Raw genomic sequence first — 15,071 nt, 5'->3', positions numbered from 1 at the left:
CTATCATATATTATTGATTGAATACAAACATATTACAAATTATTTTATCCAATATTATTCAAAATTTATTTTATCCAATTTATAATTTATTTATTAAATTATTAAATATATAATAATCTTAAAATTTTGAAACTGTAACCAAAGATAAGGAACATAACTGAAAATTTAGAACTAACATTTATCTAATTAGTCAAAAAATTACATATAATGCTTCTTTAACAAAAATCCATAATCAAAATGTTATTACACTACAAATATAAAATTTGAAAATTAATGGGTAAATTTAAAAATAATTTTTTTAAAAAATCTCTCTAATTTTGAAGAGAAAAGTTAGAGATAAAAATATGTGGGTCTTATATATTATTTTCCTTTCACTTTTCTCCCCCTTTCACTTTTCTCTCCATGCTCAAGTAGGAAAAATTTAAAAAGGCTATTTTCCCCTCACTTTTCTCTCTTGCCAAACATAGCATTAGGCAACTTGGTGTTTTGGCATTTAAAAAAAAATTAAATTTTTTGTCCAGGAAAATAATTAAGTTTTATCAATGATAATTATTCCAATATTACCTTTCATTATTTTACTCATTAAATAAATTTGCTTCCTCCCTTCTTTTAATTAAAGGTAATTTTAAAAGTTTATAAAAAAATCAAAATTATAAATTGTATTTAATATATTTTATTGGCATATATAATTTTTTTATTGTTAATAAGTATTTTCATATTAATCATATTTGAGACGCATTCGACTACTAAACATGTACATATCTTTTAACAAGAATTTTTGATTTCATTGATGCTTTCTCACCACCCACCCACCCCCCAAAAAAAAAAACTTTTTCACTGTTTTCTCGGTAATATTAATGTTCAGCACAACTCCCCCCACTTCGTTCAGAGTTATACTCTTCATCAGATGGTCCCTGTCGTCCTTTAATTAATTGGGCAGAGGGGTATTCGCTTTTAATAAATGCCAAATCGATCGAAAATTTTTTGTAAGATGTTATGGGCTTATGAAGTATAGGATTATTGAGATGGAACTTGCTTTTTATTTCACTTTCTTTATCCCTATATATAAAATATTTTTAAATTTATTTTGCATATCAATAAAAATTTATTATTTAACTGAAAATTTAAATTACATAAAAGTACAATAATTTTTTAATTTTATCCCTAATAATATTGCAATTAATATCATAATGGTGGTACAAAAAACACATAATTAATATATCTTTCATTTTTAAGATAATAGCAAAATTATTTAATTATTTAAAATATTATGATATCCTTTATATTTGAAAATAAAATAAATTTTTTAAAAATATATTATATATAAAGATGAGCGATAGAATTTTTTCATTCCTCGCCCATGAGAAAAAACTGATGCTCATAACCTTACATTTACTGGCCAAAAAAAAAAAAAAACTCACATTTAAGAGACACTTTAGGATTGTCTACCAGACTACCCAAAAAAAAAAACAGAGAGACACTTGAGAGTTGAGACTAGGTCGTGTGACTGTGATGAATCCTTAATTGTTCTTACAATAAATGTAGTAAAAAAAAAAAGGTATGATATGTCACCTATTAATTGTAAGAAAAATAATAATCTAAATTTAAAAATGAAAAATTAATTCATCATTAAGAAATATTCACTCTTTACCCCCAATTTCTCAAAAGAGTGGCCTTTACTTCTCATAACCGAGAACATCTAGCTTATTTTTTTCCCCATATCTTTTATACATGGCCAAAAGCTTGGGCTAGTCTAAAAGCTTTTTAGTATTTTTTTTTTAAGAATTTTTTTACTTTTTTCTTTGTCATCTAAGAAGTCTTCTACTTAGTCTCAACCTCAAATAGCCAAACCATATACTGTTAAATTGTAGAATTAATGGAAGACATTATTTTATAGATGATGATTATAACCATACATTTAGTGATTTTTTTAGAACATTTGCATGATCTTTTTTATTTATTTTTTTATTTACATTTTTTTGAATATTTTCTAATTAAATTGAATTTCATAAAAATAAAAAATTAAAAAAATACATGATTTAGAGCCAAGTCCTTAGTCCTGATAATTTGAAAAGGGACAACCCAGCTAATTTTCCAAAGAAATTGAACAACTAATGCCACATAATTATAGAATGTTTAGCCGATTATAAAAACAAAAAAGTAAAAATAAGCCAAAAAAATATAAATATAAATACTCCCTCATTTTTTAAAAAAAATTTGACATCTTAAAATACAAGACACTTTAATAAAAATAATATTTTGTTAATAATATTTTTTTAATATTATCCTTCTTATATATTCTCTATATTTAATATTCTTTTACTAATAAAATATTAAATGAATGATATTTTAATTATAAAATATATTTAATAGAATTTATTAGTATGTATAATTTTATTTAAAAATATTTTATAACTTGATATGGATGAAATATTTTTTTTTATCACTAGAGGAGAATGTTTGCACTTTGCACTGAAATATGGAATTGGAAATTAAATGACCACAAAGGAGCCGGTATTGACATAATAAATAGAATATTCAATAAAAAATGTAAATAGAATATAGAAAGCAGGGAAATAAATTAGAATAAAGCTTCAAGCGAATTATTCCTTATGCAAAAAAAAATTAAGGCGCACGGGGGATGGTTATTTGACTAATGTGTTTCCGTTTCAAAACAGTTATCTTACAAAATTTAAAAAAGATCATAGTCATTTTCAAAATTAATTTACTATCAAAGATTAAACAATTGCTGATAAATTTTAGAAAATTAAATTTTTAATTCATGTTGATAATAAATTTCAAGATTTTTTAATAAATTTGATATTGAAAAAAACTATATTTTAAAATATTTCTTAATCTGAATCTCACCATCATCACTACATCATAATTTTTATATGTAATTTCTTAATTATGTAATTCTTTGAATTTAGCTTATTCATGACTCAGCCCCGCGTCAATTGAAATTTTTTTCCCAAAAAAAGTACATGTTCATTTGAATTAAACGAGAAGCTTATTGACTAAAATAATAGTTCATTTTCAGACATGACCATTAAATAACCGAGATTTTTAAGAAAAACAAAAATGACGACTTGGACAATCCCAAAATAAATCGAGACGTGAACAATCTTTATACGAAAGAAAAACCAAGGAGGTCCATTCTCGTGGCAAGCCACGTGTAATTAATAATATAAATTATTAATCATATCCGGTGTGATGCATCTTGCACAGGACTGATATTAATTTTGTATCATACATATATATATATATATGGCCAGACAATAAGATTGCGGGTAAATTAAAAATTGAATAATTTTTCGTACAGTGGAAGTAAATTGACTAAACATTAAAAAAGAAATTAAAAAAATAAATGTCAGCGTCGGAAGACAAATTGGCAATTGGAAGATTAAAAAGTCAAATCTACATCGATTGGAAATTCTCAAATTAGCCTCTCCACCACTGGACTTCAAGAAACAACATTTTAGACAGACAAAGATACGAGCTACGTCGCTTCTTTTTCTTATTTTATTCTTTTTTTCTAGTTTTTGTTTTTGTTTTCCTCATTCTTTGTTTTTATTTTGGCATTTCACATGGGTCCATCAGCGTTTTGATTATTTTCAACTAACATACAAGATGTCGTTTTGCATGAGGACACTATAGGGAAACTGGAAGTGAGAAAAAGAGAAAAATAAATTATAAATATACACATTTAAATGAGATAATGAAACTTTGAAGCCCATTTGCTGCTGCAAAGAATAGAAACTGAATGGATTAAAAAAATTAAAATGAAAAGAATTACATTACTATAATAAAATTTAATATTATATGCTATAAATATGTGAATTATTATAAATTTTAAAAATTTTATGAATCATGACTTACAATTTTATAAATTAAATTATCTTTCTCCTTTATAAGTATAATTCACATATCCCTTTTTACATTTTAATCATCTTATTTTTATTTGTATTTTCTCATTTCATTTTTTAGCAACCAAACGAAACTTTAGTCTACCAAGTTTGTCTTATATATCAATTTAGTCTCTCAATTTTTTTTGGATTAAGGTACATTTTTATCTTTAAAATATTTTCTAAGAAGCTTCAAGTTTTCTAACATTTTTGTTAGAACAATTTTTCTCCTAAAGTTACTAAAATAGAGTATTTTTATCTTTTTCGTCAAATTTTTAATATTGACTTCAAACATAGACCATTAAAAAATTTGATAAAAAGGACAAAAATGCTCTATTTCAATAAGTTTATTGACAAAATTATTTCAACAAAAACGTTAGGATGTTAGGTGTTCCTCAAAAAATATTTCAAAAATAAAAATGCATATTTACCCTTTTTTTTAATTTTTTCATCAATTTAGTTCCTTACATTTTTTTAAATTATCACATTAATCCTTTAAGTTTTAAAATACAAACTGATTTTTAATTAATCTAATTTGTAAAGTATGTTAATGATTTGGTGTACACGCACATGTATATAGCTAAATAAAAGCAAATTAGCTCTCAAATCACTTTTATTTTTATCAATATACCCCCTTACGCTGCATTTTGCTTATTTATTTTTTAAAATTTTGGGATTTCTTTTTTTTAATTAAATGACATTTCTTTTCATTAATTCACATAGCTAATATTAATATTCTGTTATTTATGTCAATAAATTTTAATAATTCTTTTTAAACAATAAAAATTAAATAGATAATTGAGCCACCCACTAAGGACCAACCTGATAAAAATTAACTCGAGGTACCAAATCAATAATTAAGGCATGTTTGAGGGTTTAAAAATTTCATTATCTATATTCAAATTACCTTAAAATAAAATAAAATAAAAATAATTTACACTTTTTTGTTAAGAATTAAAATGCTTAAATTTAAATTAAATATACAAAAAAATAGAAGAATTTTGTCAAACATGAACGCATAAGAAACGTCGCGTGATGGAGATTGGAGAATTACCTACGCCACTTGCCAAGCATGAGATGAGACGACACTCAACCTCTGAGTTAATTAACATAACTTGTCAACCTTTCATTTCTTAGAGCTGGTCAATTTCTTTCCTTCTTTGTCTGTTTATTTTAAAGATATGAAATTAATTAAAAAAATACTATAAAGAAAATGATTTTCAAAATATAAGTTTTAAAAAAAGTTTTGTCGCATAAGTTAACAAATGCAATTAATATGTTATATTTTTTATTTCCAAATTTACTTACAATTTATTATATGATTAATAAAAAATAGTAATTTTTTTGTAGAAATAAAAAAATAGTAAATTTTGTATCTATGAATGTTACAATGATATTATAAATAAGAGGGAATGATAATAAATGACCAAATTAAACTTAAAATAAGCACTAACAAATTTGGTAATTTGAAATAAGGACCAAAAGTCCTCTAGTGAATTGGCCTAAAACAAAAATTTACAAGTGAAATTTGGTACTTTATAAAGAAAAAACTTGTTAAATATATCATTAATTGAAAACTATTTTCATTTATAAATTAATAAATGTTACTTTCGAATTTGAGTTTTGAGGGTTGCAGCAAATAAATTTATAAGAGTAGTAAATTGTTAAAAATGATTATATGTATGACAAGTTTTTTTCTTTACAAGTTAGCGAATTTTACTTGCAAATTCTTGTTTTAGTGCTTGCAAATCATGAAATGAAAAAAAAAAAATTGTTAGACCATTCACCAAAAAAAAAATTGTTAGACCAATCCATTAAAGAATCTTTAGTCCTCATGTTAGATTTTCAAATCTTTTGGCCCTTATTTAAGTTTAGTTCAATCTTTTGATCCTTTAATATCATTCCTATAAATAAAGGTTTAATGAAAAAAATCAATAAATACTATACCAAAATTTTGGAAAAAAAATGTAAAATAAATAATAATTTTCTTGAAAGAAGTTACTCCCTCCACTCAATATTTAATACTATAAGGTACTTTTAACTAAATTATAATCTAAATAAATCAATTAATTGTCTTTAAAATTATATACTCTTTATATATTACTTTTATTTCATAAAATGTTTTGATTAGAAAATATATTAATTACACTTTTAATTAAGAATATTTTTTGAAATACATTATTAATTTATTTTGAAAGACTCAAAATATCAAATATTTTTTAATATGATATTTAATTTTTTTATAATATTAAAAAGAGGGAGTATATTTCAACGGAGGGAGTATGCATCAAGTATCAACATCTTATTCTTATTCTTATTCTTATTTGTAAATAGAATATAATCAATGATATCATATAGTTTGAGTGCTAGACTTGATATAGAAGAAAAGTGTAAAGACAAAACTTTATAACAATAAATAAATAAATAAAATTAAATAAAGAAGGGGATTTATGAAATATAGGCAATAATGATGATATGGTGAGAATGATGATGGAGCAAGGAAAGTGGGAATGATTACACAGCCCAGAAGTGCCTCATTTACAGACATGTTTGCAAGAGAAGGTTGACTCATGAGCATTGCAATCCAATTTACAACTCATGATCATAAGTAATGAAGTGGAAAATTCCTTACGTTCTTGGACCTTATTACAATTATCAAAGAATTTTATTACAATTTCCAAAAATACTTAGTATAATTTTTTAAAAAATTGTGAAAAAGAATCCAATCTTTTTTTTTACCAAGGTAAAAAATAATCTAATCAATATTTACAAAATAGGCCAGCTCTTGATTGGCTCAGACTTGAAAAGATCATTTTTATTTTAAGTCTCTTGATTTGCATAGTTCAGTCCTAGAGTTTACAGGCTTAATGCTGGGTGTGAGAGCTTCAAAATATTTTAATTTTTTTGAATATTTTTCAAATTAAATATATAAAAATAAAATAAAGTAGACAAAAAATTAAATATCAACACATTAAAATACAAAATCATTGTTCAAATTTCCAAAATAAAACCAAATAAAGCTAAATAAATTAAATAAGTCTTATCTAAATATTAATAAAACAATAACACCAGAGTATTAGAAGTATCATTTTTAATATTAACACTATTTGGTTGTACTTTGAGTTAGCTTTTAGGTGACAAAAATATTAAGATTTTCTTTTTTATTTAGGCTAGAATTTTTTTAATTTTTTAATTTTTTTCACATTTGAGTCCTCTCCTTCATTATGTATTCAATATTAATAATTTTTATATACAAAAAATATAAATGGGCCAATCCTAAAGAATCAATCTGATTAATTTTAAACTAGTTAAGGTTGATGTGATGAAGCCCCAGCTTGATTAAGCATCGATGGGCCTAAAATACATTTTTTAATATCACTTGAACAGGGCTCATCATGTTCTCCTTGCTCTTAATCATCAAATTAATTAGAGGAAAGGACCCAACGCAAAACCTTCAATTGTTGTTTCACAGTCTGCATTTTTTTTTTTCCATGTTCGGCAAATAAGGTCATTTTTTCCAATTAATTTACTTATTAGGTACACTTTTCCAAGTTCTATTAAATATCACTTTTAATGTACATTGAAAGTTATTTTTAAATTTTTTATTAAATATGGTTGGAAATTCTATTTATAATGTATAATTGTTGATTGATATGACATCAATTAAATAAATAAATAGGGAGAATACACTGAAGCCAAATAGAATTTTTATGTGATTATAAATAGGTCATATACTTGTTAAAACTTTTCTAAAAAATATATGCACTTGTTAAAACAATATTTTTACCTATTAATTTATTAATATTTATTTATTAAAAATTCTCATTACTTATTAAATTTTTGGGTTAAGAGTTATTTTTTGGGTTAAGGTCATTAGAAATTTTAAATTTAATTATGGATCAACTCTGTCTTTTAACTTTAAAAACTCATTCTCTCACTATTTTGTCATTTTCTTATCATTAGTTGATCACTAGTAAATCCCACATTATATTTTTTAATATTTTTTATTATAAAATATTTGAGTTAAGATTGTCCACTGACCTTTTAAATAAAAATTGAGAGACAAAAATAATCTTTAACTCAATAAAAATATTTTAAAAAATAGTGCAACCCAATAATAACTAATGGACATTAAGTGTTTTTAATGTTAGGATAATGAAGGAAGGAATCCTTAACATTGAATGATATAATTGACTTATAATTAAGTATAGAATCTCTAATAAACCTTCGAATAAAATTGAAAGATAAAAATAATTCTTAATCATAATTTTTTTTTTTTCAAGAATCCTTTGTTGATATTCTCCCCCTTCAAATACTAGTCCTATATTATAGTAAAGTAGAGCTCCACCCTTTTACAAGTCCATTCCCTTCTAAAAATCTCTTCATAACTATGGCTATATCATTATTCTTGACTCCAAACCATCTACATCAACTTTATCATATTTACCAAAAAAAATTGACATTTTGTTGTTGGAACTTGAAATAAACATTTAAGCAATGTTTTCTGCTGAATGGCTTGAGGATTTCTGCCAATTGTATTATAAAAATGGGACAATTATTCACCCTTTTCTCAAATGCAATTGATGAGGCCATTAGTCTGTTGACCAGGGATTAGGATGTTAAGATTGATTTTATATGTAGGGAGGATAAATTTTTTTTTTTTTCCAATTAAGAGGCAGGCATACTTCGGGAAAATAAATTACACCTGTTAGTTTGACTAGCAAAGGTCATTACAATCCATTATGAGAGGCTAATGCTAATGTTTGCGCATATATGCTTTCTAAGTTAGGTCATAATTTAATTAGTCTTTCTTGTTTTTTTGATGTGCTTTTCATCAACCCCACCCACGTTATTGCTCCGACTTAATTGATTATATGTAAGTTTCTCTTATTTATTAAAAAAAAAGGAACTATTATTCATTTGATTATTTTAATTTTAACTTAGTTGTAAATCTTTGACACATTGTAATTCATTTTTTATAATTTAGGTACTGATCTTTGACTTAATGCAATTTAATATTTAATCTATTCATTTAAAAAATATAAGGTATTTTTAACTAAATTTTACCCCCTAATAAAGTTGTTACATACTTTCAAATTAATTATATCCTTTTATATTTATCCTTATTAAACACCTTATAATAAATATAAAGTCATTATTGATAAGGATATTTTTTCAAAAAAGATAATAATTACACATCAAAATTGACAACAAAAAGATTACACATCGAAAGATTAAAAATATTTTAAATATTTTAAAATCCAACACTTCAAAAAATGCTTCATATTTTTTAACAGAGGGAGTATCGTTTTGATCATTTAAAATATTGGTCCAAATATTTAAGGAAATAAAATTACAAAAACTAAAGTTATTTTGAAATTTAAGGACTAATGTTTTGAATTTCTAAAATTATAACAAATGGGTTGAAGCGAGATAAAGTTTAGAAACTGGGTTGTATCATGGCCAAAATTATAAGGACTAAGTCATACTTAATTAAAGTTGAAGAATTAAGTTATACTTAGAGTTAAAATTACAAGAACTAAATAATTAATTTTTTTAAAAAAATTATATTTAGAAAATACTATCTCTGATCTAAAAATATAAGCATTTTATTTTAGCTAATTTTAGTATAAAATATAAGCAACCTAACATATGTAAAACATTTTTTTCATTTCACCTCTTGTATCTATTAATCTAGATCTGTGTATAAATATATCTCTTACTTATCATGGAGTGTATTAATAATTGTGATTAAGAGTAAAAAATAATATATGTTTTTATTATAATAAAGATTTTACTGGGATGTGAATCTTTTTTAAAAACTATTTATATTCTGAATTTGAAAGTAAAATATATAAAATTATATTATTTACTACTGCTGGATTTTTGCTCATATTAAATCTTGAAATATATAAAATCTCGTGGATATAGCTCATAATTTAGTCACAGTACGAACAACTAAAAATATTTTAATTTTAATTAATTTATTAATATTATCTTATATGAAATTTTCTGATAAAATTATACATATTAATGAAATTTATTAAACAGATTTTATAATTTTAATTTTTTATAAACTTTTAAAAATAATTTTTTAATAAGAGAGGAAAAATTTATTCAAAATGTGAAATAATAAAAATCTACGAGAAGTAAATATCAATTTAATTTAGTCCAATAATAATATTGAAGAGAATTGAAAAAGAGTACTGCTTTGTCAGATGTCATCTTGTCTTTTAATAATTTAATAATCCCAACCTCAGGTTCTCACCAAAAGCTCACCAAGACACAGATTTTCTCCAACGCACAAAAGCAAATCAAGCAAAGCACAGGAGGAATCCTTCACCTCTGCTTCTCGCTGCTGTTATCTTCAGACACTCCGACGTCACCGCTTTGTTATTCTCTCTCCGTTCTCGCTCATCTGTCTCGTCTCTTCTATCTATGTCGTTATTGTACTCATGAACATCCCTCTCTCTTGACAAAATCTCACTTCCCAAATCGCCTCCTCGCCATGCTCTCTCGAAAATTCTCTGCCTCGCCGTCGTCCGCGGTTGTTTCTGATCCATATCCATCTTCTCTTTCTCCAAATCAGTCTCATCCCTCTCACAAAAGCCACCATCTTTTGCCTCCGCTTGTTGCTTCCGCTGCCTCTGTATGCTCCATCTTCTTTCTCTTTTTCCTCTGTTTTCGTAGACTTGCGAGAAAACGCACCGCCCCTTCTTCTGATTCTGAGTCTAAGCCTCCGTATCGTTTCTCGTATTCCCTCCTCCGCCGTGCCACGTCATCCTTTTCCACCCGCCTCGGCCAAGGCGGCTTCGGCCCCGTCTACTCCGGCACTCTGCCTCCTACTCGACAACCCGTCGCCGTCAAGCTCATGGACTCTGCCTCTCTTCAGGGCGAGCGCGAGTTTCACAACGAGCTCTTCTTCGCCTCCAGGCTTCACTCTCAGCACGTAGTCTCTGCCATCGGCTTTTGCTCTGACAGGAATCGCCGGAGGTTCTTGCTCGTCTACGAGTTGATGCACAATGGGAATCTCCAGGACGCGCTCTTGCACCGCAAGTGCCCTGAGCTGTTGGATTGGAAGAAGCGGTTTTCCGTCATCGTCGACATAGCCAAAGGGATTCAGTACCTTCACTCTTGCGACCCTCCCGTGATTCACGGCGATATCAAGCCAAGTAATATTCTATTAGACCGTTCTATATCGGCGAAAATTGGGGATTTCGGCCTTGCACGATTGAAATCGGAACCCCAGATTGAAATTGGGATTCTGAACTTGGACGGTGTTGAAAAGAAGAGTGGTGGATTGGACTTGGAAGACGAGAAGAAGGCAAAGGAAGAAGAGTTAGAGAGTAATGGCGGGTCATTGGTCGAAGAAACACAGAGCGTGAATACCGTTGATGAAGGTAGCTTAGGCGCGGAGCAATCCCCCGAGGGTTTTGTCACGATACCCATATCGGAGCCATCGCCGGGGCCGTTGGAGGCGGCGGCGGCGATGGCAGCGTCACCGTCGGAGGCGAATTTCGAAAAAGTTAGCTTTCAGAGTGAGAAAAACATTTCCTTGAGTTCTAAGAAAAACGGGAAAGTCTTAAAGAGCAATTCCATGAAGGATTGGTGGTGGAAACAAGATATCGAATCAGCAGCAGCATCCTCCATGGCTGAGAGTAAGAAAGTGAAGGATTATGTAATGGATTGGCTTGGAAAAGAAATAAACAAAGAAAGACCCAAGGGCGAATGGGTAGCATCAGCAGCAGAAACAGCTACCTCAAGTAGCGGGGCAACAATGGGAAAACCAGAGAAAAAGAAGAGCAAGAGGCGCTTGGAATGGTGGAGATCAATGGAGGAGGAAACCATTAATCCTAAAGCTTTAAAGAAGGAGAAGAGAAGACCGGCGAGAGAATGGTGGAAGGAAGAGTACTGTGAAGAGCTCGCCAAGAAGAAGAAGAAAAAGAAGAAACAGCAGCAAAAGAGAAGTGGAATAAACAGTGACGATGATTGGTGGGCAAGAGACGACGAAGACATATTTGGTGAAAGAAAGAAGGCCAAAACCCGTAAAAACAGTCTTGGTAGTATAGATTGGTGGTTAGATGGATTTAGTGGTGACCTATTCAGAGCTCGCAGAAACAGCCATGATTCTGCAGCAAGCTGGGAAATTCCCAAGAGCGGTGGTGTTAGTAGCACACCAAGCATGAGAGGAACAGTTTGTTATGTTGCTCCTGAATATGGTTACGGTGAAGATTTATCAGAGAAGTGTGATGTATATAGTTTTGGGGTTCTATTACTTGTTATAGTTTCTGGACGACGTCCACTTCAGGTTACTGGTTCACCATTATCAGAGTTTCATAAAGCAAATCTACTGTCATGGGCACGCCTTTGTGCACGCAGTGGGAAGCTGCTCGATCTGGTTGATCAGTCTATTAAGTCATTAGATAAAGATCAAGCTCTTCTCTGCATCACAATTGCTCTTCTTTGTCTGCTCAAGACACCTTCTCGTCGTCCTTCAATGAAAGAGGTTGTGGGAATGCTTAGTGGTGAACTGGATCCACCACAATTGCCGGTTGAGTATTCACCGTCGACGCCATCTCGCTTCCGAAGCAAGTCACGGAAAAAGGGTCCGTGAGTTTCTTCTTTAGCATTCTCCTTTCTGGTATAGATCTTGATCTTAGCTTGCAATTGACAGATATATTTGTGTAAAAATGAGGAATTTAGGGGTGAATGAAAGGCTATATTCTCACTACTCTGTTTCATATTTACTTTTGGGTGTTTTGGTTTTGGTACCTTATGGCCTACCATTCAGGAGATTGATGTGTGTACTCACTCACTCCCACGCCAAAGAACAGAATCATGATGCTGACCCACTTGGAAATTTCTTAATACGCAGACTTTTGGGCATGCCTTGAGTGATTTTTATGCCTTATGAGATCATGAGAAATTATGACCATTGCTTTTTGTGGTAGTGTGTCATTATAATGGCCATCTTCTTACTTTTGGAAAATGAATTAGCAGCTTACCTCCATGGCCGTCCAATCTGTGTTCAACTTTATTGAATCGAGTCTTGCGATTAAAACTTTTCTGACTATTAGAAAAGAAACCAAAGTGTTGTTTACACCTCTTGTGTGTGTGTGCATGTGTAAACAGAATCTACTGTATAGTTTGGGTTCTGTCAAGATTAATCAGTTTCAATATCATTATTGATACATATAATGTTTGGTTGAAGCACATCGACAGTGTCTAACTGGGAGTTAAAGATAACGAGTTGTTCACACCACTTGCAAATAGAAATATATCATGGAATTTGAGATGTTTCTGTCAAGATTTAATCAATTTAGATTGGAACTTGAGATAATGTGTTTCAGATTCTGGTCATTGAAAATTTTGCTGGCTTTAAGGTATGCTGAGTATGTGGCTTGTTACGTTTTGTCCTGATCTTGTGTCTCCATGACAATAATCTTCTTGACTGTTTTTGAGATAAGCTGAGATTTTTATGGCCTAGCCATAGAACTTTGAGATGGGTTGGGATTAAAATATGTGGTGACTGTGAAGTGATTTACTTTTCTGTGGGATGATGATGGTCCCTAAAGCCTAAGATGGTGGAAAAGGGATCCAGAATGGTATAATATGGAAGACTAAACTCATGATTAATGATAATTTCACATCACTTTCGCTTTACGTCACCTGACCCTGCATGGGTATTACTTTCTTTTGAGGGTGTTGCTATGATTGAAACAATTACAAAGTTGATGCTATGCAGGCATGGCTGATGTAAAGTTGGAATTGTGGATCAATGCATTAGTATATCTTCACTTTAACTAATAAATTTGCTTTTCCTTGGTGTGCACTCGACTATGGACTCAGTACACACACACACACACATATATATATATAATATAGAATGTTGGTAAGTACTTCAAGGTTTTAAAAAGAAGTTAGGTGCCTTAATGGTTTAAATTTTTTATATCTTTTTAATTATACTTTTATTAAATACCATATATAAATGTCCTAATAATTATGATTAAAATTTAAATGTATCATTTTTTTTAAAAAAATAATAAATGAAGTAGGGTATGGTTGAAAAAACTAATTGTTAAAATTATTTAATGTAATTAGCTAGTTAGTGAGGTAATAGTTTATTAAAGTGATGAGCAATAGTTGGCCATAAAGGATGATTAGTCATATTGGGATTGAGGCATGAAAGAGCCTGACAAAGCAATGTTATGTGGAAGTATAAGGCTTATAAGTTGTTAACTTCCTTTTCTCGAAGAAGGAATGGTGGTATGATTCAGTTGATAATACCTTATAACCATGAGGTTTTGAATCTTACTAATTACAACCATGTTCAAGGCTTCTATAGTATTAGAGGTAAAAAGTCGAACACATCTAGTGACAAAAAAGGGCATGAGGAATATATAAAATTTAGGATATGTTTAACTAAGTGATTTAAGTTATTTAGATGAAATGAGCCATTCTCAAATATTCTTAATATAAAGTTTGACACTTGACATATAGTAGGTATTTTAGGTAATTTGCAATGCCTATTTTAGTTATAAATCAATCATCTAAATTCACCAAAATTTTTATCAATAATACTAAAAAGGGTTGAAGTATATTTTTGCTTGCCAAATATTTTTTGGATGAGCAATGAACATCATAAAAAAATTGTAGAACATTGCAACACATAATTTTTCAAAATTAGTTTAATGTTCTTTTTAACAACTAACATAAAGTTGACAATTAGTGCAGGGTGTAAGACTTTGTTTAACCTAATAGTGACTTAATGTTTTTTTGGTAACATAATATTGACTTAGTGTTGATTGTTAAAAATGAGAAATATTACACCGGTTTTAAAAGATTACGTGTTAATTGTATTAGAATTTTGTTTTGGATTCTTACAGCCCCTCCAAAAATACTTTCATAGCAAAATTACATTTTAACCCTTGAAAAACTTATGCTACTTTTCATTGTGTTTCTTTGAAAATAACTAGGTTTCAGTGTCAACTTGAGCTCAAGTCAATATATAGTATTCCCTTCATAGTGATCACTTTTCCAGAAACCTTTGGGCAAAACCTTTATAATGTTGGACTGAATGATGAAAATGTAACAAAGTAAAAATTCTTCTAGTCATTAACTTTACTATTTTATTTCCACCTTTTTTTGGGGCCAAGTTGACTTGAG

The 15,071-nt window shown here is 28.8% G+C and overlaps 1 protein-coding gene across 1 annotated transcript; it reads left to right on the top strand.

Moving 5' to 3' along the window:
* Positions 1–10,171: 10,171 nt before the first annotated feature.
* LOC129292561 (receptor-like serine/threonine-protein kinase At4g25390) lies at positions 10,172–12,636 on the top strand. Its single transcript, XM_054930130.1, has one exon. The coding sequence runs from the start codon at positions 10,414–10,416 to the stop codon at positions 12,517–12,519; it is 2,106 nt and encodes a 701-aa protein (XP_054786105.1). The 5' UTR covers positions 10,172–10,413; the 3' UTR covers positions 12,520–12,636.
* The last annotated feature ends 2,435 nt before the right edge of the window (positions 12,637–15,071 follow it).

The sequence above is a fragment of the Prosopis cineraria genome, unplaced genomic scaffold (genome assembly GCF_029017545.1).
Source record: "Prosopis cineraria cultivar Desert tree isolate PC_DT_omini unplaced genomic scaffold, ASM2901754v1 PC1, whole genome shotgun sequence".
Lineage (NCBI taxonomy): Eukaryota > Viridiplantae > Streptophyta > Magnoliopsida > Fabales > Fabaceae > Prosopis > Prosopis cineraria.
This window is presented reverse-complemented; position numbering and strand designations above follow the sequence as displayed.

What these genes read in the sequence shown, in the direction of transcription:
- LOC129292561 (XM_054930130.1), top strand. Translation starts at nt 10,414, where the DNA reads ATGCTCTCTCGAAAATTCTCTGCCTCGCCGTCGTCCGCGGTTGTTTCT.